This window comes from Piliocolobus tephrosceles, chromosome 6 (assembly GCF_002776525.5).
Source record: "Piliocolobus tephrosceles isolate RC106 chromosome 6, ASM277652v3, whole genome shotgun sequence".
In the NCBI taxonomy this organism is placed as follows: Eukaryota; Metazoa; Chordata; class Mammalia; order Primates; family Cercopithecidae; genus Piliocolobus; species Piliocolobus tephrosceles.
Genome location: NC_045439.1, coordinates 84,059,619 through 84,087,060, shown reverse-complemented (window position 1 = coordinate 84,087,060; position 27,442 = coordinate 84,059,619). Strand labels below are relative to the sequence as shown.

At 50.9% G+C, this 27,442-nt stretch overlaps 1 protein-coding gene across 16 annotated transcripts in view; it reads right to left on the bottom strand.

The window, feature by feature from the left end:
• PML (promyelocytic leukemia) overlaps positions 1–27,442 on the bottom strand; it is a 551,773-nt gene that overhangs the window by 490,459 nt on the left and 33,872 nt on the right. For 2 of the 16 annotated variants that reach the window (XM_031935786.1, XM_023193121.3), the window contains exons 5-10: positions 21,293–21,436; positions 20,594–20,852; positions 19,467–19,519; positions 10,865–11,015; positions 9,683–9,789; positions 3,875–3,995 (exon numbers count right to left, since the gene is read on the bottom strand). In XM_031935786.1, the coding sequence (XP_031791646.1) occupies positions 3,875–3,995; positions 9,683–9,789; positions 10,865–11,015; positions 19,467–19,519; positions 20,594–20,852; positions 21,293–21,436 (835 nt within the window). Of the gene's footprint in view, positions 1–722; positions 996–1,462; positions 3,996–7,243; positions 9,790–10,627; positions 11,016–17,615; positions 18,847–19,391; positions 19,520–20,585; positions 20,853–21,292; positions 21,437–27,442 lie in introns of those variants that run through there. The other 14 variants (XM_026447954.2, XM_023193122.1, XM_023193120.3 and 11 more) reach the window with 14 other exon arrangements.

Here is a 27,442-nt window from a genome sequence, read left to right as displayed (position 1 = left end):
AAATTTCTAACCTAGATTTTAGGTTAAGACAGAAACCCATAGTCATTTGTTGCAATGTGAGAATGACAGAGAGAGAGAGATTAACTAGCAGAATCCAACTATAAAACTAAATTTAAGGGCACAGTTCTCTGCTAATGACTCCCCCAGACAAATCATTACTTGGATAGCAATGAATCAACTAAAAATGGAAGTGAGAACAGTTTGAGTCCTTTTTGCGATGGATGGATGTTTATGAGACTATTAAGTGAAGAGGGTTCAGAAACAAGGGGATAAATGGCATGCTAATTTGGGGTTGAATGGAGTAATGAGATGATCTTGGAAATATAAGAATCCTGCTTAATGGGACTTGTCTACTTGATATTCAATAAACCAATATAGTAAATTCAAAGAGACAAAGGACATGAGCACTCAGGACAAAATTACAGAAATAGTGCCGGGCACAGTGGCTCACGCCTGTAATCCCAGCACTTTGGGAAGCTGAGGCAGGCAAACCACCTGAGGTCAGGACTTTCTGACAGGCCTGGCCAACATGGTGAAACCCCATCTCTACCAAAAATACCAAAATTAACCAGGCATGGTGGCACGCACCTATAGTACCAGCTACTTGGGAGGCTGAGGCAGAAGAATTATTAGAACCCAGGAGGCGGAGCTTGCAGTGAGCCGAGATTGCACCACTGCACTCCAGCCTGGGCGACAGAGAGAGACTCTGTCTCAAAACAAACAAAAAATTACAGGAATACATTTAGCAAAGAGGCACCAAAGTTGAGATAAGGGCCACTGTCCCACCTCTGACATCTTCTGACATCTTTAATTCTTGTGTCATGGGGATGGCAAGCCAGGGAACAGAGTTTGCTGACTGGAAGCTAAAATCAGCCTTTGGGGTAGGTTCGGAGGGACTGTTCAGACTCAAGATGCGAAAGCAGATGCTGCCAGGTCGAAAATGTCCCGATTGCAAGAGCATTTGCAAAGACAATGATGCTCAGGGAAAGAGAATGCTGTGTGTTTAAAAAGAAAAAAAAAATTAAAAGAAAGAATGGAAACAAGGAAGAAAAAGTGACTGGAGGGTAGGGTGACCGTATGTTCTTGTTTGCAAGGTACCTCTAAGGTTATGTCTGCTGTCCCGGTGCAATTATTATAGTGCCCCTTTCACTCTCCGAAGTGTCTGGACTTGGATGATAAAGCATATGATCACCCTAGCAAAGAGAGGATATTAGCCAGAAGACCTTTGCGTCCATTTTAAACGGTGTGGACTGATCCACAGTAGCGCTTGTGCCGCTGCCCAGCCGAGCGGTGTGCACCACCTCTGCCTCGCCCTACCCCACCCTGCCCGGGTCTCCAGGAAGGCTGGAACGGAACCCTCAGCTCCCACGCTGCTCTGGTGCTCCTGCAGGTTATATGGGGGAACTGCTTCTCCACCCCCACCCCAGTATCCTCCACCCCGCCTCCCCACCCAGACCCTGGGCAGCCTTGGACTTGGCCAAAAGATATTCAGAGCACGCAAAGCCCTGGCTGGGGAGTGGGCTGGACCCGACAGTGAAGCCCGCCTCACACAATCAGACCGGCCCAGTTTAAACTAATAAAGCCCAGCTTCTCTTCTTCCTACCCACTCCTGTCCTGTCTCATTTTGTAGACGGGAAACTGAAGCCTAATTCAGATTTTTCGTTGGTAGGATTGTGAAGCATATAGCTGGAGCCTCCCAGGTGCCATTCCCCACATCTCTGTCTTTCCCCTAATACATTAGGATAGTGGGGAAGCAAGAGAGCTTAAGCTTAGTAAGCTCCTACTGTGTACTGGCCAGAGTGGGCACTTTTCTCTCCAGACTAGCAATTGATGGGAAATAGGTGATTATACAACTAGGAGACAGGATCAGAGTGGGCTAGTGACGTGCTTACAGTCTCTCAGCTGAATCTGGAACCCAGGGGTCTTTGACTCTAAAGCTAATGCTCTTTCAGGGTCTCCAGCTTGAGCAATAGTTGCAAAATGCAAAGAGCACCTGAAAATCTAATATTGATCTGTATGAGAATGTATTGCAAACACAAACATGGAGTGTCTTCGTGGGGGATGATGGCGTGGTGGGGAGATGATCTCAGTTCTGTGTAACCTGGAAACTCTCCGAGGAAAATGAATGAAGCATGACTGAGTGCAATTTGTCTGATAAGACCTGTCAGAACGTGAGGCCTTGTGGACCCTGAGTGAAGGTAAGAAACTATGGTGCTGTACATTTGCTAAGGTGTTCTTTTTAAAATTGCTTAGGGCGTCAGTGCCTCCACCTTCTTCATGACTGTAGAGCCACTTGCCTCGGCCTCCCGAAGTGCTGGGATTACAGGTGTGAGCCACTGCGTCCAGCTGGTAGGTCTGACTTACTGTGCAGTCAATCCAAGCTGGGGTCAGGCAGGGCTTTAAGGCTCTAGAACTGTAGAAGATAGTGCTCCTAAATTCCACCCCCAGGCCCTCTGTGCTCAGTCTGAGATGAATGATTTCAGGAAATCAGACAAGCAACACAGGATTTCACAATATCTCATACTTGTCTGACTGGCTAGCTTTTTGGAAAATTTCTGTGGTTAGCTAGCCAGCTTTTGTCATCTGCTTGGCTATCAAGTTTGGGATATGTGTAATATTTATAAACTGAATTTAGCATAGTCCAGGCAGCTGGTCTCAGTTTAAGGAAGTTCCCTGAGCCAAGAATGAAGGAATTTTCCCCTCACTTGACAGCAAATGCATTTTGTAAGGGCAAATAGAGGCTTCCAAACTTTCTGTTTTTTGTTTTTATTTGGTTGTTTCATTTTGTTTTTGTTTGTTTGCTTTTAGTATGGGGGGAATCTGTTGAAATTCTAGACTCTTCTCTCAACAGAGTCTGCACAGGTATTTGCTTTATTCAGGTCCAGCGGGTCTGGAGCTGACATCTGGATTCAGAGACAAAAATAAATGATGGTATTGGCCCCATCCTCCCCCCGGCCCAGGCTCAGCCTGTGCCTGTGCCTGGGACCAGGACCAAGGCCACTGCAGGGGAGTGTGTCCTCAGAGACCTGGATCTCCATTCCCTCCCGTCTCCCTCTGCCTGGCCCACCTAGTCTCCACCCACATTGAGGTGCAGCATGCATTCCACCCACTCCTTCCCGTGACCACTTCTTACCTACATTAGAACTGGGGGTGGGGCCTTATCCTAAATCATCATTCTCAACAGAGGTATTATCACCCCACAGAGGGTGAAAAGGCAGGGGAGGAAGGGCAGTTGACCATCTTAGCTATTACCATGGTTTCTGACCCTCCAAAGGCTCACAGTCCATACATATGTCCATGTAAAGAAGAGGTAAAACCATCTCTATTTGCAGATGATACAATCTTGTATTTAGAAAATCCTATGGAATGTACAATGTATCCATGGTATTAAAATTTCATAGAGGGAGGCACAATTGGGAAAAAAATGCTAAAAATGCTCCTTAAGAGGACAATAATAATAATTATAAAAAGATCCAGAAGCACCGCCCTAAACGAAAAAATTAAAATGAAAGTTCAAGCACAGGCACCAGAAGGTGGGGGTAGCTTCCAGGGACCTGCCTTCTGCATCACCTGAGACTGACAGCCCACGAGGGCATGGGAAGGAGAGACCAGGGAGCCTGTCCTCCAACACATGGCCATGCACTCCATGGTGTGGGCCACAGATGGTGGCCGTCTAGACACAGGCTCCCTGCAGGCAAATCCCAGCTCTGCCACATACAAGTTTAATGACCCTGACAAGGTACTCAGCCTTGCTGCTCTGCTGTGCTCCACTGGAGGAGGAGGATGGGCTGTAACCACATAGGACAGTTGGGAAGATTAAAGAAGGTTACTTGTGCTAAGTGGTGAAATCGTGTCTGGTACCCAGTTATCTTACCTGGGGGTCCCATGCTCTCCCTCCTGGGCGGGCTTGCCCACTCCTCGGTCCCTCCGATCTGATTGGTGTACATTGACCTTGTTGGAGTTGTGAGCTCCGGCAGAGCCACTGCCAGGTGCTTCTAGAAGAGGATTTGGGGGAAAAGGCAGATTGAACTTGGGGTGCCTATTAGGAGGTCGAGAAGCTCCTGCCCATTTGTTCACAGTTTCATGGACTTTTCAGTTGCTAAAGTCACAAAGACTTGTGACCTGAAGAGTGACTTTAACTCCATTTCTAACTAAATTCCTAACTCACCCCAATTCTAACTCAATTCCTAATTCCTAAGTTTATTCTCAACCTTAAGCACCAAGTGTGCCCCTCCATCTGATCTAATCCAAATCCTAACCTGGGGCCTCCCCTGAACTTTAGCTCTAACCCTCACCCCAATTCTAAGCCCACCCCATCCTTACCCCAATTCTAACTTGGGCCCTATCCTTAGCTATAGCGCTCACCCCAAGTCCACTGATAACCCAGTATTTCCCCAAATTAACAGGTCATTCACTTCGACAGTCAAAAGTTTTACTCTACCTGCATCCCTTCTGAGCACGGAGTTACTATTTGTCCTAAGTGGATCTTTAAAGATTTCCACTTCAGCATCATTCTGAGCAACTAGATCCCAGAAATCACACTTTTTTGTTTGTTTGTTTGTTTTTCGCGATGGAGTCTCGCTCTGTCGCCCAGGCTGGAGTGCAGTGGCGTGATCTCAGCTCACTGCAGCCTCTGCCTCCTGGGTTCAAACCATTCTCCTGCCTCAGCCTCCCGAGTAGCTGGGACTACAGGTGTACGATACCACGCCTGGCTAATTTTTTGTATTTTCAGTAGAGACAGGGTTTCACCGTGTTAGTCGGGATGGTCTTGATTTCCTGACCTCGTGATCCACCTGCCTCGGCCTCCCAAAGTGCTGGGATTACAGGCATGAGCCACCACACCCAGCCAGAAATCACACTTTTGATGAACTGGTTGTATTGTTTCTTTTTTCTTTTTTTTTTTCTTTTTTTTTTTTTGAGGCAGAATTAGACAGAATTTTGCTCTTGCCACCCAGGCTGGAGTGCAGTGGCACAATCTTGGCTCACTGCAACCTCCACTTCCCAGGTTCAAGCTATTCTCCTGCCTTAGAGCCTCCTGAATAGCTGGGAATGCAGGCACAGGCCACCACACCCAGCACATTTTTGTATTTTTAGTAGAGACAGGTTTCACCATGTTGGCCAGGCTGGTCTCGAACTCCTGACCTCAGGTGATCCACCTGCCTCGGCCTCCCAAAGTGAGTACTGGGATTACAGGTGTGAGCCACCATGAACGGCCTGGTTGTATTGTTTCTAACAGATGTTAAAATAAATATAAAAGGTTTAACATTTAAAAAAATGTTTCTCCACATGTCTCATATCTACAGTTATCTCCCATACCACAGGAAGTGCACACAGAACTTTAGAAAGGACTGAGCTGCCGGAGCCTAAACCACCAGCACCACCAGCACCACCAGCACCACCATGGCTCACGCCCTTTGCCAGGCACTGTGTGGGGGGCTACAGCGCCTGCTGCTGGCAGAGTCTGGGAGCAGCCCTAGCTCAGCTCTCCTTCTTGCCAGGCAGGGTCCCCAGTGTCCTACCCTCTTTGACTTGACATTTGGTGCATCCCAGCCGGGGTGGTATGCACACTAGCCATGGAGTTTCCTTAATTGTGAGGAGTGAAGAAAGGTGAGAAGGGGGCCCCTTACTCAGGCATACGTGCTGGAGGCACCTGGGGTGTGAGGCGGAGACAAGGCTGAGGTCAGAGGAGGAGATGGGGCCTGCTGGCAGGGCTAGGCTGAGGGGGAGACTCTGAGGCGTGGAGAGTGGTCAGGGTTGGGGCCAGGAGTCAGAGTGAGGCTGGGATAGGGAGAAGGGTGGACATGGGCAGGGAGAAGGGTGGACATGGGCCAAGACAAGGGGAGGTAGAGGGTGGGAAAACAGCCTGGCTAGGCTCTGGGACAGCAGCTGGAGCTAAGAGCCAGGTTGGGGTAGGGGCAAAGCAGATTTTTAAATGACTTTCCCAGGGGTGTGAGGCCCCTGGGCCTTAGAAGGAGACCCTGGAGCAGGGCTTGGCTGAGCTGCCACACAGAAAGCTTGTTCTCTACTCCAGGCCCCAGTGACTGAAATGTCCCATCTGGGTGTTCTGGGAGCACAGTGCCACCTCCTGCCTAGCCCCTCCATGGTGGGCCCCTTGATCTTGGCTCCCTCAGACCCCAGGACCCCCACAATTGTTTGTTTATCCCAGATCTTGTTCTTTGCTACCCTGAAGACAAGCCCACTTTTTTGTTTTTGTTTTTTTCTAAGATCTAAAATGTGTTTATTTTCCTATAATTCATAAAGCATTTTATAAAGCAGTAAGATCTTAAATTTGTGTACTTTCAAAATACACCAAAAAGCTATCTTCACACACATTTTCTCACTGGTTCCCACAAAGATCCCTTGAAGTCAAAAGGAGCCACATTATCCCATTTGACAGAGGTGTGGCCTGAGGATCAAGGAGGGAGGTAAATGTGCCAAAGAGGGCCACAGACTACCAAGTGAGGATTGAAACTCTGCATCCTGACTTCTAACCCAGTAAGTTCCCATTAGCTGACATGAGATATATAGTCCAAAGATGAAGCACAGGGGACATATTGGGACTGGATCTTCTTGGTCAAAGGGTCAAGCTGAGAATAAAACTCCAGGACTGGAATCTGGGCATCTGGGATGGTAGTTGGGGTCAAGGGTGGTGGCACTGATCAATTCCCATTACCTGGCTGCTCACCCACACCAGTAGTGGACTAATTCTTATAATGCTTGTGCCATGGGAATCCCTCGGGTACTAACCAAAGTTCCATCTGTGATGGCCAAGACAACACATTCATCACCTGTTACCAAAGTCCTGGGCCTCCCACACCTCTCTTTTGAAGGGTTTTACCACTTGTCACTCAGGGAACACAGAGAGAAGTACAGGATTAGCCAGTGAGGGGCAGTGGCAAAGTTCCTGCAGACTCTGGTCTCTGGTTCCTGACTTTCTCTAGGAAGTAATTCTTGAAATCGGTGTTTCTTTCTCTCCATGTGGCACTCCCATTTGGAGATGATCCCAAGGCAAGCCTACCCTGGGTCTCCCCACTTGTCATATGGGGGTTCACATGCTTAAGGCTCACAGCACTGAGCAACAAAGGGCTCTCAGCTCTGCTACGTCCTAAAAGATGCCCCACAAAACACAGTTGTGCTGGGCAAGTGGCCACAAGCCTATGCCTGGGAGAGCCCCCTCCTATCCAGGCAAAAGGCTTCTCAGTGGTTCCTCTGGGGGTGCTGAGCAGAGTCTGTGATTGGAGCATCAGGCTTTCAAGATTTACATCTTTATTAAAGACTGTGACAGTGGAGGCAGGGCAGAACACCCCTCAGTCACATCTGAAAACAGTGCACATGGTGGGGCTGGAAATCAGTGGGCCCAGTCTCCCTTCCTCCTTCCATCTGCATCAATCTATTTCCATCAGTGCTTCAGAACCAGCACCTGCTTTAACAGTCTGGCATCAGAATCTTATTTTAAATGCATCAAAGTTCACTGTTAGAGCCAGCACTCCAATTGTGGGAACAAGACCCTGCGGAATTCCTCAGTGGGTCTTCAGGGCCCCCATGGGATGGAGCTGCAGTATGGGCACACACATTTCACCTATGTGAAAGCTGAGGTCATCAGCCATGGAGGCTAGAGGTCTTGGAAAGCATCCCAGCAGCAGGGAGCCAATGAGAAGGGATGGAAGGGAGGGAGGAGGAGGAAGGGTCCGTTGTTCTGCTAATCAGAGAGGACAACCCTGACCTGCCTCTGTTCTGCTGTTGACCTCTGATGTGACCACAACGCTGGGGACTAACAGTTTGGAATGGGAGCTAGAATTCAAGGATGAGAAAGCTTCCTGTCCACTGCCTCAGAGGCCTGCTTTCCATTCCCAAAAATGCAGGATGGCACAGAGGGATGGCAGCTCTGAGACCATGGAGGCCAACCCGTCCACTTTACAGATAGGGACATTAGAGCTTAGGAAGGGGCCTGTTCCTAGGCCACACTCACTGCACAGTCAGAGATAGGGACGGGACTTTCTCTCCTGTTCCACACGGCTTCCCCTTGGAGGAGCAGTCTATGAGAGCAGCGGTTCTCAAACATGAGCATGCACCAGCATCACCAGGAGAACCTGTTAAAACACAGACTGCTGGGCCCCACCCTGAAGATTCTGATTCCAGAGGCCTGCAGTAGAGTCCACGGGTCTGCCTTTCTAAGAAGCTCCCAGGGGATGCTAATGCCGCAGGTCCTGGACTACATACTGAGTAGTGCTGGGCACTCCTTGGGACGGCTGAGGGTGAGGGCAGTGCAGGAAGAGCCAAAGGCCATGCTGTGAGGGGTCTGGTGGCCTGAGGACCAAAGAGCAAAGCTGTGGCCAAGTAGAGGTGTCTGTGTAGCCAGGAGGAAGGAAGCAAGCTTTGGAAGGTCAGGCTTTGGAAGCAGGGACATGCATGGAACATCAGTTTCTGTCTTTGCTGATGAGGCCCCTCTGGGATGAAAGAAGGGAACAGAGTTGGCCTCTGGGCAGGTGGAGGGTGGGGGGCCCTAACCTCATGAGGGGCAGTTTGGTTTGGAAGGCACTTTGAGTTGCCATGGGCTGCTGGGGCTGTAGCCAGCATCACCTCAGACTGTTCTCTGTGGGAGCTGTCAGCAGGTGTCCTGGGGCAGGGGCTGGGGTCAGGACTGAGCTGTAAGGACACCCAAGGTAGTGGCAGGTGGGATGGATGGGGCAAGACCAGGGCCACCTAGAGAGCCCAGAGGTCATGACTTCCTTACTCAGGACCTCCCTGGTTCTAGCTCCTGGAAGAGGGAGCTAGGAGTCTGGTGCACACCTGGGGTGGCGGGTGCTCAGCTTTGGAACCTTCTCTGTAGGATTTTTTAGAGAAGAGAAATTTGGTCCCAGAGAAAGGGAACTGATTCTGAACCAAATGACAACTAAGGGCTGGGTACCAGGACCTGGGAATGCTGTGATGGGTGGGGCCTGGCTCAGGCACCCCATCCCTCTCTGCCCACCAGAGACTCCAAGCTGGTCACCCCCTCCTCTCAGCTCTGCTGGGAGGCCCTCTCTGCCAAGCCACGGCCAGCAAGAGGGGTGGAGACTCCTTCTGCCCGTGCCAGCGCCGGACCCTCCAACAGGCCTTCAAAGTAGGTACCCAGAGCCTGCAGGTTGAGAGCAGGCTGGGCAGGGGGCAACGCGGTGGTCTGCAGGCTTAGGTAGCGGCTGTACTTCTTAAGGCCCCCCTTCCGGTCACGGCGGTGTGCGCTCAGCAGCTCCACGAAGCTCACATTGTGGAGGGCCAGGAGGCGGGCCTTGGCACGGGGCAGCACAGCCGCCTGCACCAGGGGCTGCAGGGAGGCAAAGCACTGCAGGCTACTGAAGGGGTAGACATGCTGGGCCAGCTGGGGGCCCGGGGAGACCTCGAGGAGGCGGCACAGGTCACGCATGGCCAGCACGGCAGCCATGGCACTGCGCTCGCTCATGTTTCTCGCCAGGTAGGTCTGGGCCAGGTTCTTGAGTTTGAAGCTGCTGGCCCCGGGCACACGCTCCCGGATGAGGGGCAGGGCAGCGAGGAAGCCTGAGATGGCCTCCTGGAATTCCCAGAGCCTGTTAATGTCCTCCAGGGCCCGGAAGAAGTTCGGGAGACCAGGCCCCCACAGCTTGTAGCAGGCCAAGACAGGGCGGCGCATGGAGCTCAGAAAGCTGAGGAAGTGCTGCAGCCCCACCTCCAGGGACACGGCCTTGGAGTAGATGCTGAAGAAGGCTTCGGGCTGGATGACCACGCGGAACTTGCTTTCCCGGTTCACTGCAGCCAGCTGGCTAATCTTCTGGGCTGGGCAGGAGAGAAGGGCAGGGTGAGGACCCAGGACACAGAGAGCTCTGGGGTGGGAGCAGGGGGTCCTCTAGGGCTGCTGACCCACCATCTAGAGACCTCACCTTGGGGCCTGCTGGCAGTAGCCACACATCAGCCCCCAAATGCAGCTCTGACCCTGCTTCTGATAGGATAGCAGTCAGAAGGGGAGGCTCGGCTGCCCTCCAAACACTTTGTTCACCAGCTGGGGATCCAGCTCTCCCCTTCTTCACTACCAGCCCCAGAGTTGGCCAAACTCCATGGATCCAGGTCCCTCCTGTCTTCTGTCAGCCTCAGCCGCTTACACTAGAGATCCCAAGCTGTTTGAACTTAGCTCTCCATCCCATGCTCCTTCCTCCAATTCCCTCAAGGACCCCAGCCCAGTTACAGTCCTGGGACATAGACAGCACTCCACTCAGAGCAAAGCCCAGAGCCTCCCACTGAGGTCTGCAAATGACTTTCCTGTACCATGAAAACACTTGCTGTTTCTGGCTGGCTGGGCTAGCCCCAATGTTGAGTCCATGCCACAGGGTAGGGCCTGGGGCTCCAGCTCAAGGAGGGGCATTTGTAGAGCCAGGGTAAGCACTAGAGGAAGTCAAGGGGCTTCCAGAATAAGGTCCCTCTGTGACCTTGGATCTGTGGGCAGCCCTGTGCAGCCCCCTGTGGGACTGGCCCTCTACTCAGAAACGTGTAGCACAGCCAGAGAGGCCTTACTTGGATGACTGGGCTCATGGCAATGAGCTCGCGCATCGTGTTTCTGTCTAGGAGTGTGTTCCCCAGGCTCTCCGTCTAAGAGAAGAACTGGTCAGAGGTGCACTTGTGGAGGCATCTGCCTCCCTCGCACACTCAGGCACTGGACAAGGCGGACATCTTTATTCAAGCCAGCAAATGACACCCCCGGAGCCCAGGTGAGCCAGAGTGCTCTGCCCAGCCTGGCTGCAGTTGTTGGCCAGAGCTCAGCGCTCTCCCGCGCCTGACAGATGGCTCCGCCTGCACTTCTTTTTGGGACTCACAGACTAAGTTAGAAAGGGGTGGGGGTAGCCCCAGGAGAACCCACTTTCATTGTCAATCTTGAGGTCAAAGAAAACCAGAGGTCTGTCTTCTGCTTGGAGGTCAGCAAGGTTCTCGTCCAAGACCCTGAGGGTGCTGGGGTCTTCCAGTTGGAGGTCACTGGACTCACTGCTGCTGTCATCCAGCTCTCGGGAGGACTGCAACACAGAAAAACCAAGTGTCAGGGGTTCAGAGCGCCAAGGCAAGCACTTGTGCAGAACACTAGCAAGCTGGTATAGCTGGGGGCATCTGCGTGCACATGAAGGAGGGTGTACCACTAGGAAAGGGGACATGTATGCACAAGAGAAGGCATTTGTGCATGAATGGGTGTGAATTGGGTGTGTCACATGTGAGGGTTACATGTGTGAACCAGGGCATACACCTTCATGAGTAGGGGAGGGAAGGTGACACACACAGGTTGTGAACGTGCATGTGTGGGAATGAATCCAAGAGCTAAGCTTGTGTGTGCATGTACAGTTAAGTGTGAGCTGTGAACCCGCGTTGACACAAGCGTATGGAAGTGTGAGAGAAAATGCCAGTGGGTGTGTGCACGAGTGTGTTGTGCTGCTTATGGAGGCTCAGGGAAGGAGCCATCTGCTATGGCAGGCAGGACCTGAGATGTCTGCTCCTAATTTCATATTTTTGAGCAGACTCAGAAGAAACACCAAAAACTTGGGACGGGAGAAAGAAGCCTCATCTTGAACCCCCGATGATTCTTTGGAAGGGATCAGGAACCTGCCTTTTCTTGTCCCCGAAGTCAGCCAAGGTGCCAGTGTCCTACACAAAGGCAAAGGGAAGGGCTGCTTGGCCTCCTGAAGGCCACATCTAGGTGGACACCCAGGTCCTTGGCAGTGAGAGAGCAGTGGAGGCCCTTGGCATCTGACCCAGCAGCTTAGAGAAACCTGAGTTTTGGGAGGCCTTCAGGTGAGGTGTTCTCTCCTGCCCCAAGGTCCTGGTGGGAACACTGTTTGAGAAGCCATGGGCTGGGCAGCCAGAGGATGAGAGAAGGGCTCCAGCTCTGAGATTTTCCCAAGGGACTGGGACTACAGAGGGAGGTGGTGCCTCTGACGGTAATACAGAGTTAATTGCTTATCATCTGCTCAGCTGCCAAGCCCAGATGTTTAGTCTTTGGTGACCAACTTGGAACCTTCTGTGAATACCACCTGTGGACGTTAGCCAGAGACCAGCAAGGAAGAGACGTGGCCAGGATCACAGGGCCAATTGGGAGCATGGCTGGGACAGAGTCCAGGGCAGGCCTTGCGTTTTTCCTCTTTAGGGACTGCCTCTGGCTTCTCGATGAAGTTGGTGTCACCTGGTGCTAAAGCCTCAGTTAATTCTGGCCTCTGGCTAATGTCCCTGGCCTAGGAGACAGTGCATTTCCCCAGACCCTTCCAATGCCCAAATGTAACATCTGTTTCCAGCCAAGCTTCAACTGAGAGAAAAAGCATTTCTACCTACGAGTAACCTAAGATGTGGTGGGTTTTCCTAGGAGTGGCAGGGTTTCACTTGATTTGCATTTCACAGCCCTGCTCCAGGCTCACCAGCTTTCTGCCAGTCACTGTCAGAAGCACTCACTGTGAATCCATCCAGAGCTAGCTTTGCCTCTTCATATCCAGGGATCTAGTCAGAGACCAGCGCCTCGCATCTCCAGATCCTCATTCAGCCACGGTGTCAAAGGCTGATTTCACGCGTCTTGCTCCAGGTGAGCCCACACTGCTGTCTTGCCTTCCCGACTCGGTTTCCTCCCTGTAAGGAGCCTTCTACAAGGTGTCTTCCTAGCTTGTAGCTGGGTGGCTGGAGGCTCCACCTTCTCCCGCTTAGGGAGAATCCAGTTGTTTCCTCTCTCCAGGCTTCACTGGGCAGCAGCACTCTCCCACAAGCTGGCAGAGGGGCTGGGCTCCCCTCCTGGGTCCTCCCTGGTTCAGATCCCTGGTGCCAATAGCTGAGGCTGAGTCCTTGCTGCCACCTACTGACATGGCACACAGGACTTCCTCTTTTTCATTCTTCTTCCTGCTCCAAACGCAACTGCAAATGCCCCTTTGTGTTCCTGAGTGCCTCCACAAAGCTCGGGGCAATGTCCTCAGCCTTAGAACCAGTCTTCTCGCTTTCAGATCTGCTCTTCCAAGAGCAGAGCTCCCTGGAGAGCCACAGTGCTGTCTCTTTAGGCGACCTCTCCCATCGTTACAGCAGGATCATTTATGGCAGTCAATAGAACCTCATTTTTAGAGCCTTCCATTGTCCTGGGGCCAGGGAAAGTCCTTTATCCTAAACTTACCGGAGCTGCCTTCTCTAAGAAACCTCTGCTTTCTCCCTTAATAAAAGGACACCCCATTCCACCGAGCTTGTTAATGGAGGACAGGCTGGATCTTTCAGCCCTGATTCACTTCCTCCAAAATTCCTCTTGCCGTTGGGAACTTCCATAAAGTATGGCCACCCACGGAGCTGGTCTCACTGGAACTCCAGCCAGCTGTGAACTCAGAATCCGCCCCTGCCCCACCTTAAACTCCAGCATCACGGCTGGGGAGTGCTGACGCATTTAAACAAGACTTTCCGAAAGACTCAGGTTTGCCAGCAGGGCCTCAGACATAGTGGCTGGCCTGGTGCAGGACATACTCCCCTCCCTGCTCACTAGGGGAGACTCTCCCGTTCTGCCCCCAGGCCCCACACCTTGGCCTTATTTCACAAATTAGGATAACTGGGTGTCGGGGGAGCATAGAGAGGGACAGTCACTAGAAAAGGCTTAGATTTGCTTGGAAGAGAAAAGGAAGGGAGACAGAAGAAAGAGGATGGGAAACAGAGTCTTGAGCCTGCGTGTGAGGACTGGGAAGGAAGGGGGAAAGCTTTGCTATGTAGTGAAAGATGCCAGGCGCCAAAGAAAAGGGGAAGAGGGACTGAAGAAGTGCTGCTGGGGTTATGAGCTGGATTCCCTTTAATGTTCTTTCAAAAGATGCAAGTAAATACTGGGATTTATTTATTTATCATACTTGGTTCATGGACATTGTTTCTTTGAATGCAAAACTGTGTTCAGGCTGAGCCTCGTGAGAGCCGGGATTTTTTCAGGATGTACATGCAACTTGGATACACATGCAGTCTGACCCATGAGCTACACCCATCTCACTCCCCTTCCTCATAGATCTCCCGGCCTGAGCAGGTCAACTGCATTCCAACTCAACACAACAGGTCTAACAGTTGTCCCAAGCATGCTCAGAGGAAGTGGCTGGATTGGCACTTTAATCACCTTCCAAAAGTCTAGGAGGTGCATCTGGGAAGATCCAGCCTCTCCCCTCCTCTGCTGTATCACACCCCGGTATGAAAATGTCACCTGCATTCAAGACTGCTACATCTATAAACAAACGATCAGCATTCCTCTACCAGACATGCAATGAATCCGATTCAGTGGTTCTTGACTTTGGCTAGGCATTCGTAGCTTTAAGAAAAATCGTTTGAGGCCTAGGCTGCAGCCAAGACTGATTCAATTAGAATCTCGGGGCGTGACACCTAGGAATCTGTAGTTGGGAAAACTCCCCAATGTACAGCCAGCTTGAGAACAATCGTCCTTATCACTGATTCATTCCAGGTTTGCTCATCAACCAAACACACACAAGCCGAACTCTGAGAGTCAGCAACCAGCCTCTGGAAGATACAGAGCATCTGACATTCATGCTCATCAAGAGCCCTCAAGCTCCTGAAGAACTGTCTGAGCACTTAAGCATTAGCTACAGCTGGGATCAGTTTGGCAAGACACACGCACTGCTGTCTTTCTGCAGACACAAAACCCCAGCTCTTGCAAAGCCTCAAAGACCCCAGGAATACTGCACACGTTATCAGTGAACTGGACCATAAACTTGGCCAGCCTGTGGCCTCTGCTGCCCTTCTGTCTAGCTCCAGCCTCTTGGCCAGCACCTCCGTTTCATTTTCTCAGATGCACACTCACCAGTGCCACGGCCCCTCCCTGGATCAGCCATTCCCCACAGGCCTCCCTTCCTTCGCCGTCACCACTGCCACTTCTGCCACAGGCTGCCCCCTCCCGTTGGCCCCCTCCTGTTGCTGCTGCCACCAAGGCACCGGAACCAGTAATCTGTCACAAGAATGAGTGAGAACACCTATCTTTTCCACTTTGGATCCTAAAGCAGGGGCCCCAGGGCAGGCGCATTGCTGTCCCACTCTGGCAGTTTTTAAGCAAAGTCCTCACCCCAGGTACTCCACAACCAGGCCTGGGGGACTCGCCGCTCCACCCCATGACTATGCCCTGCTGCCTCTCGCTCCTCCTTGCACAAGCAGTCTCTCACTGAATCCCTAGGACACAGCTGAAGCTCAAGGGAGGGATCCCTAAATGCCCTGATACACTTGGAAAGTGTAATATCGTAGCAGACCAGTATTCTGCAACTTTCCTCACTGTAAGGCTGGATATGAGCAGCACAGCTGGGGAAGATGGGTTAGGAGGAGCCAGGGTCACTTGGGAATATCACCCCACCCCCTCCCTCTAAGCTGGGGAGTAGGAATTTGCAGTGGGGGTGCTGGGGGTACTCTAGGGGCACAAGGGTCTGGAAAGGGCACAGAAGTTGAGTGAGAAATGTATGGGGGGGACCTCATTTGTTGGGGTTTTAAAATATATATTTTCTAAAGTTTGCGACTCCTGTAACAATTTTTAAAACCTGTGTCTTAAAGCTACATACACAAAAGCAGCAGTCCTCTGGCTGTCTCCCCACATCTCCAGGCCTGCTCTCTAATGTGAGCTCCTAGGTGTTTAATTCATCATCACCTGAAATGTGCTCTTACCCGCTCCCTTAATTCACTGGATAGCCCCTAATGACTCCTTGCTGATAGCTGAGCATTAGATACTCCCCGCCCCTAATATTGCTGGGGTCCCTCTACTTGACTGTCCATGACGTCTGGGGACATTGTTGGCATTCCAATCCTGTTCTCCACCTTTCCTTCCCAGGCTTTTGCCTCTACCCAGGGTCAGTGGTAGCTTTAATTTTACCAAGATTATGAGATGGAAATACGTGCCCAGATTTCAGAGGAATTTAGACCCTAGAAAGACAAGACTCAATAACTGGTTGGATGTAAGGAATAGTCAAAAGGGGGGTGCCCCGGGTGGCTGGGGTCTTGGTTTGTGCAACGGAGCAGAGAGTGGGGTGAGCTACTGAGAGGGGAGGAGGAGGTGCTGAGTTTGAGGTACCAATGGGCATCCATGCGGAGCTGTTAGAAGGTCATTGGCCACGCTGGTCTGGCAGGCAGGTGCGAGCATTGGGTATCAGCTACCCCTGGGCGGTAACTGAAGTCAGGGGCATGGCTGAGAGCACCTGGGAGAATACACAGACCGAAAAGAGGAAAGGGCCCAGCAGCAAAGCTGGAGGAACACCACACCCAAGACAAAACAGAGCCTGCAGAGGAGAGGGAGGAGTGCCCAGAGCTGCACCAGAGCAGGCAATCTTTCCAGGAAAGACTGGGCCCGGTGCCACTCAAGAATAATAAGGACTAAACACGACACTGCACCTAGAGGCATGGAGGCCACTCTGGTACTGGCGGGGAAGCGCAGGAGGTGGAGTGAAGAAGGGGCAAGGAGGGGGCTGAAGTGTAAACAAGGAAAGCAGAGGAAGGGGAGCCAACAGCTGAAGAGGGAAGTGGATGGAGTTTTCTGACATGAGAAAGACCTCATTCAGGGTGTTTCGTTCAGAAGGCAGTGGATGCATTAGAGACGCAAGACAGATGAGGAGGAGGAGGCTTCCAGGGGGTCAAGGTCTGGGGCCAGGACACAGGGTGAGTCCTGGAGGCAGGCAGATGTCCCTTCCACCCTAACGAGGACAGGGAAGGGACGTGATGGGGATCTGTAAATAGAGAGCAAGGTGTTAACTGTCCCTATGCCATTGGAGAGCTCCTGTCTTCTCCCTGGAGCAGAAGGTGCTACCACCAGCTGAGGGTGAGGCTGGGACAAGGGTCCAGTGAGAAAAGGCAGGCGGGTGCTGCCCTGCAGAGCAAAAGGATATACTGGGCGGAGAACCAAGGAGCCCTTAGTAGTTACAACCACTCATAGTTTTCCCAGGCCTTTCTCCCACAGATCTCGGCCTCCAGGTGGCAGCACAGAGGTGACAAGCACCTGAGTCCTTCCAGGATTTTCTGCTGGGCAGGCAGCTGCAATCCTGATGAACGATGGGATGAAATGGCAAGTGTGCGGGGCTGGAGGGAGGCAAAGGTAGGACCTAGAGCTCAAGAAACAGGAGGCTGCGGTCAGAGTCCGAGGGGGCCAGCTGAGGGACTGACAGTGCTCGGTGATGGCGAGGCGCAGGGCGCAGCCACAGGGCAGGCAGTTGTCGGGGGGAATGGGGCGACGACCCCTGAGAGGTCAAGGAGTGGCGGGCAGGTTGGTGGATGTAGAATTCACTCAGGAGGAAGGCAGGACCTGAGCAGGGAGAAGAAATCTGGGAGGCGAATGTTCACGTCTGCCCTCAGTGAGGGTAGGCAGGTGAGTGTCTGAGATGAGCTGGGGAGCATAGGGCCCACCCTGAGAGGGACAGAGGATCCTCAGAGGCACAGAGGATCTTACCAGACGGCCAGGAGGGGGATGCAACAGTCCAGGAAGCACGGGGCCTTGACCCTACCTCCCACCTCTGATGCCCATAAGTGTGGGCAGAAGAGGGGACATGGTATCCCCACAGGAGAACCGAGTTCCACCGTAGGGAAGACAGAACCAGCCTGCAGCGAGGAGCTGGATCCATCAGAGAATGTGATGGTCATGGAATAAGGGTTCGCGAGGGTGATGGTTCAACAAGTATTTATTGAGCAGCCAATCTGCCAGGTCTTGGGATAGCCAGTCCCTGTGCTCATGGGCTTAGATCCTGGCAGAGGCCCCATGGAAAGGCTTGGGGTGGGGATCAGGCCATGGAAGGCTGTGCTATTTGCCAGGGACTCAGAACACAGGAGGGTGCAGGGGTGACAAAAGTTTCTTTCTTGGGCAGAGTCCTGGAATGGTGGCTTGAGTCTCAGCCATGCCTTAGCCTTCCCCTCTCAGCCAGAGAAGATCCATGTCTCCCTGCCCAGAGGTCCATGCGTAGCCATTCATTCACTGATTCATTCCTTTACCAAGAATTAATGAATGCGTACTCTGTGCGGGGCCTGAAAGAGCATGGGCTAGAGGAGGCAGCTCAGGGGCCGGGCAGGGGTGTTGGCTGCAAGGTTATAAGAGAAGGGTAGCACTCTCAGAGGCCTGCTTGACGGGCGCCTGGGACTGGGCTGATGGGGGGCCTTTCTGGGGGACAGGGTGGTGGGAATGTAACTGGAGAGGCTTCCAGAGGCACTTGGACTTGAGAAGCCTCCATGGAGCCTCTGACAGAATCCCCAGAGGAAACACCTGCTCCAAGAGTCTGGGCTCTGCCTCCCCCTGCCCCCACCATGGAAGAGTTATCAAGCTGGGAATTCATGTAGGAGAGGGGGAGGGAAAAAAAGTGGTTGAGCCACTGGGATAAATGGGAGGAGCCCCGGAGGGAGCGGCTGCGGGATCGCACAGTCCCTCGTGTCCGGCAGGGTAGGCTGATGCCCCTTTGCAGCTGGGCAGGATGTTCCTGGGCATTAGCAAGATGGTTGAGGCGCCCTGTGGTGGCAGGAGTGCTGGCTTGGACCACATGGGGAGACCAAGCCCGAGTAGGGACCCGATGCAATCGAGGGTGCAAGCGGAGGGCGTGGCGAAGGCGGATGGCTCTCTGTGCTCTGTACAACAGGTAGCGGATCCCACGGTGGACGGCAGGGTGCTCCTGGTGATCAGGAGGCTGGCTGTGAGGCTCAGCATCAGGGACGGCAGCCTGCTCAGCGGGCTGGTGGGGAGGCCAAGCTGGGGGGTGGTGTGTGCCACGGGGCAGGCTGGAGGCTCCTTGTGCTCTCAGCAGAGACTGGGCTGGCGAGGAGTGGGCTGGCGAGGACTGTGGCTCGGCGGTCTCCATGGGCTTCGTGCACTTTCCAATACAGAACCTCAGACTGAGGGCTGGAAGAGACCTCAGGGGCCACCCAGTCCAACCTTTCACTCTATTCAGATCCCATTTTCCCCTGGACAGGTGATGGCCCAGCCTCTAGTAATAAACCTCTAGGGACAGAAGGGTCGCTACCCATGAGGCCACCTGTTTCATTGTGGAATGGATTTACAGTTCTTTCTTACATGGATGGAGTCAAACCTCACTTGTTTGGCCCCTGAACAGCTGCCCTGTGGCGTCACACCCATTCACTGGCCCCCACTGGCTGCAATAAACCAAGGAATGGATTCTTGTCTAGCCCTCCTCACTGAGGACTTAGAGGGCAGTAAATGCATAAGAAAGCTCCAGAAAAAGGCCTTGGACATTCCAGAAAAGAGACAGGGCTCTGGATATATGCTATCAGCATTTCAGAAGAGTATATATGGCTACCGAAGGCTCCTGCCCTGGTGTAGTAGGAGGGCTGGGGTGGTCCAGGCATGCAGCTAGCATTTGGAGACTGTCCTCAGCACAGCTTGGGACTCAATGCCTCACTGGAAAATTCCCCAGGCGCAAGACAAGTCTGAGAGTTACCTGCTGTGGCTGTGCCCCCTGGGACCTGAAATGGGGGAAGGCAAGAGTCCTGGGCTGAACTTCTGGGCCACTCACCGAGTTTTCGGCATCTGAGTCTTCCGAGCTGCTGATCACCACAATGCGCTCCTCTGAAACGGGGAAGCGGAGATGCATTATGAACTGCCCAGGACACACGCTGGGAGGGGTGTGGGTGTGCACCTACTGGAATCCTTGCAGGCCAGTGGACTGGGGGCAACGGATGCCCTGCAGGAGAATGGGAATAGCCACTGTGTGTGCCAATGTGACTGTTTTACATTTGGATTTGTGTAATTCACAAATGGGTTTCCATAATTTCTTGCTGTGCCTTATCTATGAATATTCAATTATTTGCCCAGAATTCAGAATTTGACCCCTGTACAGGAGGCCTGACAACCACTACCTGGTCTGGAACCTTCTGTAATCCTAAAGAAGCACACTATCCCCATTTGCAGCTCCATGAGCTGGGATGTCTAGAGTTAAAATATGCTTCATTTAGTGAATCAAAACCCATCGATTACCAATAGCATTTGTGGGTAAGGAGTATCAGTCAGTCCTCAGGGTGTGACCAGGGCTGGGGCTCAGTCAGAATGAAGAACAAAGTTGTGCTCTGGGTTAAGCAGATCCAGGAAGAACTCTCTTGTTCCAGATTTCTCTGGGTTGACCTCAACTCCTGCCCAACTGACTACCTGCCTGGCAGTGTTCATAGAAGGTAACTCCGACAAATGAGATACCTAGGTAGGTGGCCTTTATAGAAACACTTGGGGAAATGATGGGTGTAGACTGAGAGAGCAGAGTTAAGGTCACGGGGAGTCCAGTTTCCTGTGATGGTATGCCCAACTCCTCTCTGGGAGTATGCTAGGCATCAGCCAAAACTTCTTGTGGAGACCTGCCCTGTGCAAAGGCACAGTACTGGGCACTGTCAGATTAGTGTTTGGGAGAAAGGACTCATAGAACTGTGCATTTTAGCCTGTCAGGCTCCCCACACCTTAATCATGGCAAAGCACATGGTAAACCATATCCACTCTCACCCCCAGGCACACTGTGAACTTTGCCTATCTTATTCAGTGGGAATAAGGGACTCCTGTTGGCTTTGTACTTTCTGGATGGGGCCAAAATACAGAAGAGGGGCCCCACCCAGACCCTGGCAGGCAGCACACAGGCCACTGCCCTACCCACCTCCCTACCTGCCTCCCCGGCGCCACTGGCCACGTGGTTGCTGTTGGGCAGGAAGACCTCACTTCCTATGACGGGGCTCCTGGGGTTAGGCGGCCCATCCAGGTGGGGTGGTGAGACTGCCTTGGAGGTGCTGGGCCTGGGCTGCTCCGGGGAGCTCCGAGCCAACCTTGCCTCCTTCCCCTCCTCAGACTCCATCTTGATGACCTTTCTGGGGCACTGGGTCTGGCTGCACTTCCTCTTCTGGGCTGTGGTTGTATTGGAGACATCCTGCACAGAGGGAGTCACAGAGCCAGGTCAGATGCCTCCAGGGGTTGGTGGGCAGAGCCTGCCCTGAGTGCCAGGGGCTTGTGACCACCCTTTTGCTCCTGCTGTCCCCTCTCCTCTGCTCTCAACCATGCAGATCACGTCTCTCTTCAGACAGGAAGTCTTCCCAAACTGGTACTGCCTGCTGTCCACCAGTCTCTGCTGGCCTCTGACAGCCCTGGGTGTCTCAGCACCCCTGCTGGGCTGGGAGTGGGCCATGCTTTTGGGGAGCTCCCTGACCATGCAGCCAAGAACAGGGGAGAGCACAGAGAAGGCGCTGAGCAAAATCTTTCCCACGAAGAGCTGATCTGATGAAGGCCTGGATTCCCACCCCAGTGCCAGCTCACTTTCCTGATGGAATCGAGGCCTTCAGGAGGGGAGGCCGGGGCTGGGGAGAACCTTACCTCTCCGTAGGAAGGGCCTTTGATGGAGAAGGCGTACACTGGCACAGGGTGTGCCCCGGGCACTGACTGTACCACAGCCACAGGCTGGGCTTCAGCCAGCCCCAAGGCCTGAGCCTGGGCCTTCACTCTCTCTGCCTCCTCGGGCTGCAAAGTTGGGAAAATCAAGTCAGAAATGACTAGGCAGTAACCCCAGGGCCAGGTACCCCAGACCTGTGGTTGGCCCAATCCCTGGGGCCTCACCAAGTCATAGGTCCAGGTTCCCTGACTCACAGCTCCGAGTTCACTGGGGACAAGAAGTCCTCCAAGCTCTCCATCACATCACTTCCTTTTTTAAAAGTTTTTTTTTTTTTTGTAGAGATAGGCTCTCACTATGTTGCCCAGGCTGGTCTTGAACTCCTGGGCTTGAGCAATTCTCCTGTTTCGGCCTCCCAGAGTGCTGGGATTACAAGCATGAGCCACCACACCTGTCATCACCTCCTTCTGACTCTGAGTTACTGGTGCCCAGGGACCACTTTGGTTCTTGTGTGTCCTAGGGGGCTGGAAGATACCCCAGGAATCACAGTGCCCGACGCAGGACATGCTCAATAATTAGCCCAACTTATACACACACCTCCAGGGACAAAGTGCTCACTACTGGCGAAAGCAGCTCCTGTAACAATGAGAAAATTCTCCCATTGAGCTGAAACTGGCCTCCCTGGGGCCTTGCCTCTGCCCTCTCAACCTTAACTCTACCTGGGTCAGCTACTGCACGAGTTGGGTGAATTGCTTAAAACTCCTCAGGCCTCAGTCCCCCTCTATAAAATGGGAGTAATAACATCTACCTTATATGGGAATGTGGATGAAATGTGTTAATACAAGTAAAATATAAAATACCTGGCACTTAGAAAATGTCGTTGATGATAAATATTGTTCTTATTACTACTCTGTGCCAGGCACAGTGCTAAGTACTTCATGTATCTATCTCAAAATTAAATAAAGGCAGTTTCTTAAAAGACTAAATGTAGAATTACCATATGACCTAGCAATTCTACCCCAGGTGTGCACCCAAAAGAAGGGAAAACAGATGGTTAAACGAAAGTGTGCACGTAAAGATTCAGAGCAGCAATAGCCAAAAGGTAAAATAGCCAAAAGGTAAAATAGCCAAAAGGCAAAATAAACTAAATGTGCATCAACTGATGAGTGAATAAACAAAATGTGGTACAGCCACGTGATGGAATATTATTAAGCCATAAAAAGGAATGGAGGACTGAGATGTACAACATGGATGAGCCCTGAACGTATTACATTAAATGAAAGAAGCCAGCTGGACGTGGTGGTGCACACCTGTAGTCCCAGCTCCTTGGGAGGCTGAGGCACAAGAATCGCTTGAGACCGGAGGCAGACATTGCGGTGAGCCAAGATTGTGTCACTGCACTCCAGCCTGGGGCACAGAGTGAGACTCCGTCTCAAACAATAATAATAATAATTAATTAATTTTAAAAAAAAGAAGCCAGACACAAAACACACATTGTATAATCCTATTTACATGCAATGCTCAGAATGGTTAAATCCATAGACACGGAAAGCAGATTGGTGGTTGCCAGGAAATGGGGGAGGGGGAAATGGGACTGCTTCATGGGTAAGGGGTTTCCTTCTGGGGGGATAAAAATATTCTGGGGCTAGATAGGTGGCAATGGCTGTGCAAGATTATGAAAGTACAGCAGGCTGAGGTGAGACAATCGCCTCAGTCTCCCACCTAGGCAACATAGAGAGACCTCATCTCTGAAAATTAAAAAGAAAAAAATTTAATCATTTGAGCTGGAGCTGCAAAGAAAAAAAAAATTTAAAAATTTAAAAAATATTATGAATGTAATAAATACCACTAAATTGCACACTTCAAGAGTTAAAATGGTGAATTTTATATGAATTTTATTGCCATAAAAATTATAGTTAAAAAAAAAAGTAGGTACCATAGATTATTGCCAGTCTTCAGAGAAGGAAGCGGAGGCAGAGAGAGGTGAAGTGATTTCCCAAGGTCACATACCTCGGGACCCCTGGCCTGGCCTGAATCCAGTGTTTTTTTTTTTTTGCTTGTTTGTTTGTTTGTTTGTTTTGAGACAGTCTTGCTCTGTTTCCAGGATGGAGTGCAGTGGCGCGATCTTGGCTCACTGCAACCTCCGCTTTCTGGGTTCAAACGATTCTCCTGCCTCAGCCTCCCAAGTAGCTAGGATTACAGGCACACACCCCCACACCCAGCTAATTTGTGTATTTTTAGTAGAGACGGGATTTCACCATGTTGGCCAGGCTGGTCTCGAACTCCTGACCTCAGGTGATCCGCCCACCTCGGCCTCCCAAAGTGCTGGGATTACAGGCATGAGCCACCAGACCCGGCCAAATCCAGTGCCTTGAAATGGAGGCCTCTTCCTGCCCCAGCGTGCTCTTCATTTTCTTTACTTGCTGAGTCTTTTACATCCTTCCCCACCATCTTTCTCTCTTATGTGAACTTTAAACGTCCACTGGACCAATTGTTGAAAATGAGTGAGTGGCAGGGATATGCCTTCCTCACGGGGACAAGCTCTGTCCCTCTCATGTGGGCCTTCTGAGAACCACCCAGGCAAGCTGGGGCTGGGCGAGGAGGCTCCCCACAGAGGCTGCTGGGTGTGTAAGTTAAGGCAGGGATGGCCCCAGCACAGTGCTGGCTCCTGGGTGTGCCAGGTACCAGAACCCCACGGTGGGTCCTTCTCTTGGGCTCCACACCATTGGCCATGATGGATTGACCTCCTTCCCTCCTCCCTTCCTTCCTTCCTTTTTCTCCACATCTTTAAAAAGAAGGAGTAGGATCTCTGCAGATTAGAGAGTGTGAGTCTGTCTGGGGAAGGAGAGAGAACAGATGATTTCCCAGGATCTGTCTCTGCCAGGCCTCTAGGAAAGTCTAGTCACTCTTAAGGCCAGTGGTTTTCAAACTGCAGCTTGTGACTCATTAGTGGATCCAACCATGAAAGCAATTTAGTGGGTCATGACCAACATTATTATATCAAAAATAATAGTATAGAATAGAAATATTATCAGAGTATATCCCATGTAAAAATCATAATTTATTTTTTTTTTATTTTTTATTTTTTTTTTGAGACGGAGTCTCGCTCTGTCGCCCAGGCTGGAGTGCAGTGGCCGGATCTCAGCTCACTGCAAGCTCCGCCTCCCGGGTTTATGCCATTCTCCTGCCTCAGCCTCCTGAGTAGCTGGGACTACAGGCGCCCACCACCTCGCCCGGCTAGTTTTTTTGTATTTTTTAGTAGAGACGGGGTTTCACCATGTTAGCCAGGATGGTCTCGATCTCCTGACCTCGTGATCCGCCCGTCTCGGCCTCCCAAAATGCTGGGATTACAGGCTTGAGCCACCGCGCCCAGCCCATAATTTATTTTGTAAAACTTTTTTTTTTTTTTTTTTTTTGAGGCAGAGTCTCGCTCTTGTTGCCCAGGCTGGAGTGTAGTGGCGTAATCTTGGCTCACTGCAACCTCCGCCTCCCAGGTTCAAATGATTCTCCTGCCTCAGCCTCCTGAGTAGCTGGGATTACAGGTGCCCACCACCAAGCCCAGCTAAGGTTTATATTTTTAGAAGAGACTAGGTTTTATCATGTTGGCCAGGCTGGTCTTGAACTCCTGACCTCAGGTGATCCACTTGCCTCTGCCTCCCAAAGTGCTGGGATTACAGGCGTGAGCCACTGCGCCCAGCCTATTTTATAAAACTTCTCCTTTAGCTACAGTATGTGTGTGCATATGTATACACTATAAGTTAAGATGTAAAATGTATACATTTTTAATAGAGGATAATGGTCAAAAAAGAGTTTAACCCACCTCATACACATTAGAATGACTATTATTTAAGAAAAAAAGAGAGAGAGACAATATAACAAATGTTGGTGAGGCTGTATTCTCTCCAGTCAAAACTTTTATACAGTGCTGGTGGAAATGTCAAATTATGCAATAAAAAATGGAAAACAGCATGGTGATTCCTCAAAAAAAATTAAAAATAGAATTACCATATGATCCAGTGATTCCACTTCTGAGTAAACATGCAAAATAATTGAAAGCAAGGTCTCAAGGAGATATTTGTACACCGTGTTCACAGTAGTATATTCACAATAGCCAAAAAATGGAAAAAGCCAAGTGTCCATCAACAGACGAATGGATCAACAAAATGTGGCATATACACATTATGGGATATTATTATTCAGCTTTAACAAGAAAGGAAATTCTGACACATGCTACATGGATGAACCTTGAGAACACTGCGCTAAGTGAAATTGGCCAGTCACAAAAGGACAAATACTGTGTGATTCCACTTATAGGAGGTACCTAGAGTAGTGAAAATCATAGAGACAGAAAGTAGACAAGGGTCACCAGGGCTGAGGGGAGGCAGCATGAGGAGTGACTGTTTTACGGGGACAGAGTTCCAGCTTGGGAAGATGAAAATCGTTCTGGAACGGGTGGTGGCGATGGGTGCACAGCAGTGTGAATGTACTCAATGCTACAGAACTGTACACTCAGTATACACTGAACTGAATATTTTGAAATGGTTAAGATGAAGTATTTTATGTTATGTGCATTTTACCAAAATTAAACTTTTTTTTTTTTCAAAAAGGAGTTTAAAAGGTCCTGCTCTACCATTCTGTGTCTGGCTCTGCAAACTGCTGGTATGTAAAAGACCCTCTTTCCAGACAGGTCACGAACTCCCCAAAGGCCGGGCTGGCCTCCTCTCTGCCTCTGTCCCAACCTCCCTGACACACCCTCCATCCACGTTAATAAAACAGGGAACGCACCAGAGGGCTCAGTAGAGAAAAACACATCATAATGACGGATTTATAATTTTTATAGCTTTAAATAATAAATTTATTTTTTTCTATTAAAGTGTTATAACATGATTACAAAAAGCCTACGAGAAACAGAGGAGGGAAAATATCCGAGCTGCTGCCGCCCCACCCAAACAATCCTAGTGAAGCCTGTTGAGTTTTCTCTTCATCTCTTCCAGGCATATAGTTGCAATGAAAGTAAACAAACCAGCAGTTTCAAGAGGGAGGAGCGCTGGAGCTAGATGCCCAACTCCCGCCTTCTAAGGCAGAAACATGGCCTCAAGAGCTGCTTCTCTCCTGGCACAGCTGATGGAGCACTTTCCCTTAGGACAGCCGTCTGTGCCTGCCTCACCTGTCCTTGCACTCACACTGTGTTCCCCACTTTCTTCCCTCAGCTCCACTGCCATCCCCAGGCAAGGACTGAAGCCAGAGGCTTTGCAAAAAGAGCAACCCTCTGATAGTCCCAGTTCAAACTGCTTCCTAGCTGATAGTGACAGGCCACGTCTACTCTGATTTTATCAAGACAAAGACCCAACATGCCTAGACCTTCACACAAGACAGTGCAGGCTCTCTTGCTGTTCATTCACCAATGACTAGCACCTGGAAGACAGCTGCGTCTGTGGACCAAGGGCACTTCCCCATTATTATTTTGATTTTATTTGTTTGTTTTTTGAGACAGGCTCTCCCTCTGTCACTCAGGCTACAATGCAGTGGTGTGATCACAGCTCACTGCAACCTCAAACTCCCTGGGCTCAGGTGATCCTCTCACCTCAGTCTCCTGAGTACTGGGATTACAGGCACATGCCACCACAACTGGCTGATTTTTACACTTTTTGTAGAAACAGGGTCTCACCACGTTGCCAAGGCTGGTCTCAAATTCCTGGGCTCAAGCAATCTGCCCGCCTTAGTGTCCCAAGGTTCTGGGTTTACAGGTGTGAGCCACCGTACTCAGCCTTATTATTTTATATTACTTATTTGTGAACATCATCCATTGTAGCATTGTTTGTAATAGCAAAACAACCTAAATATGCAGCAACAAGGAACTGGCTAAATAAAGCCTGCCATATCCATTTAATGGTCCATTATGCAGCTGCAAAAAGGTATCAGGAAGCTCTCTACCTACTGATAGGATAAGAATTCTGGTATGGTGCTGTGTGTATATGGTATTATGCTACCTTTGTGAAGCACAGAATGCAAAAGGCAAATATCTATAATAATATTTGCTTGTAATTACATAAATTCTGGAAGGATATATAAGAAATTAAAAAAGAGAGGGGCTCGGTGGCTCATCCCTGTAATCCTAGCACTTTTGGGAGGCTGAG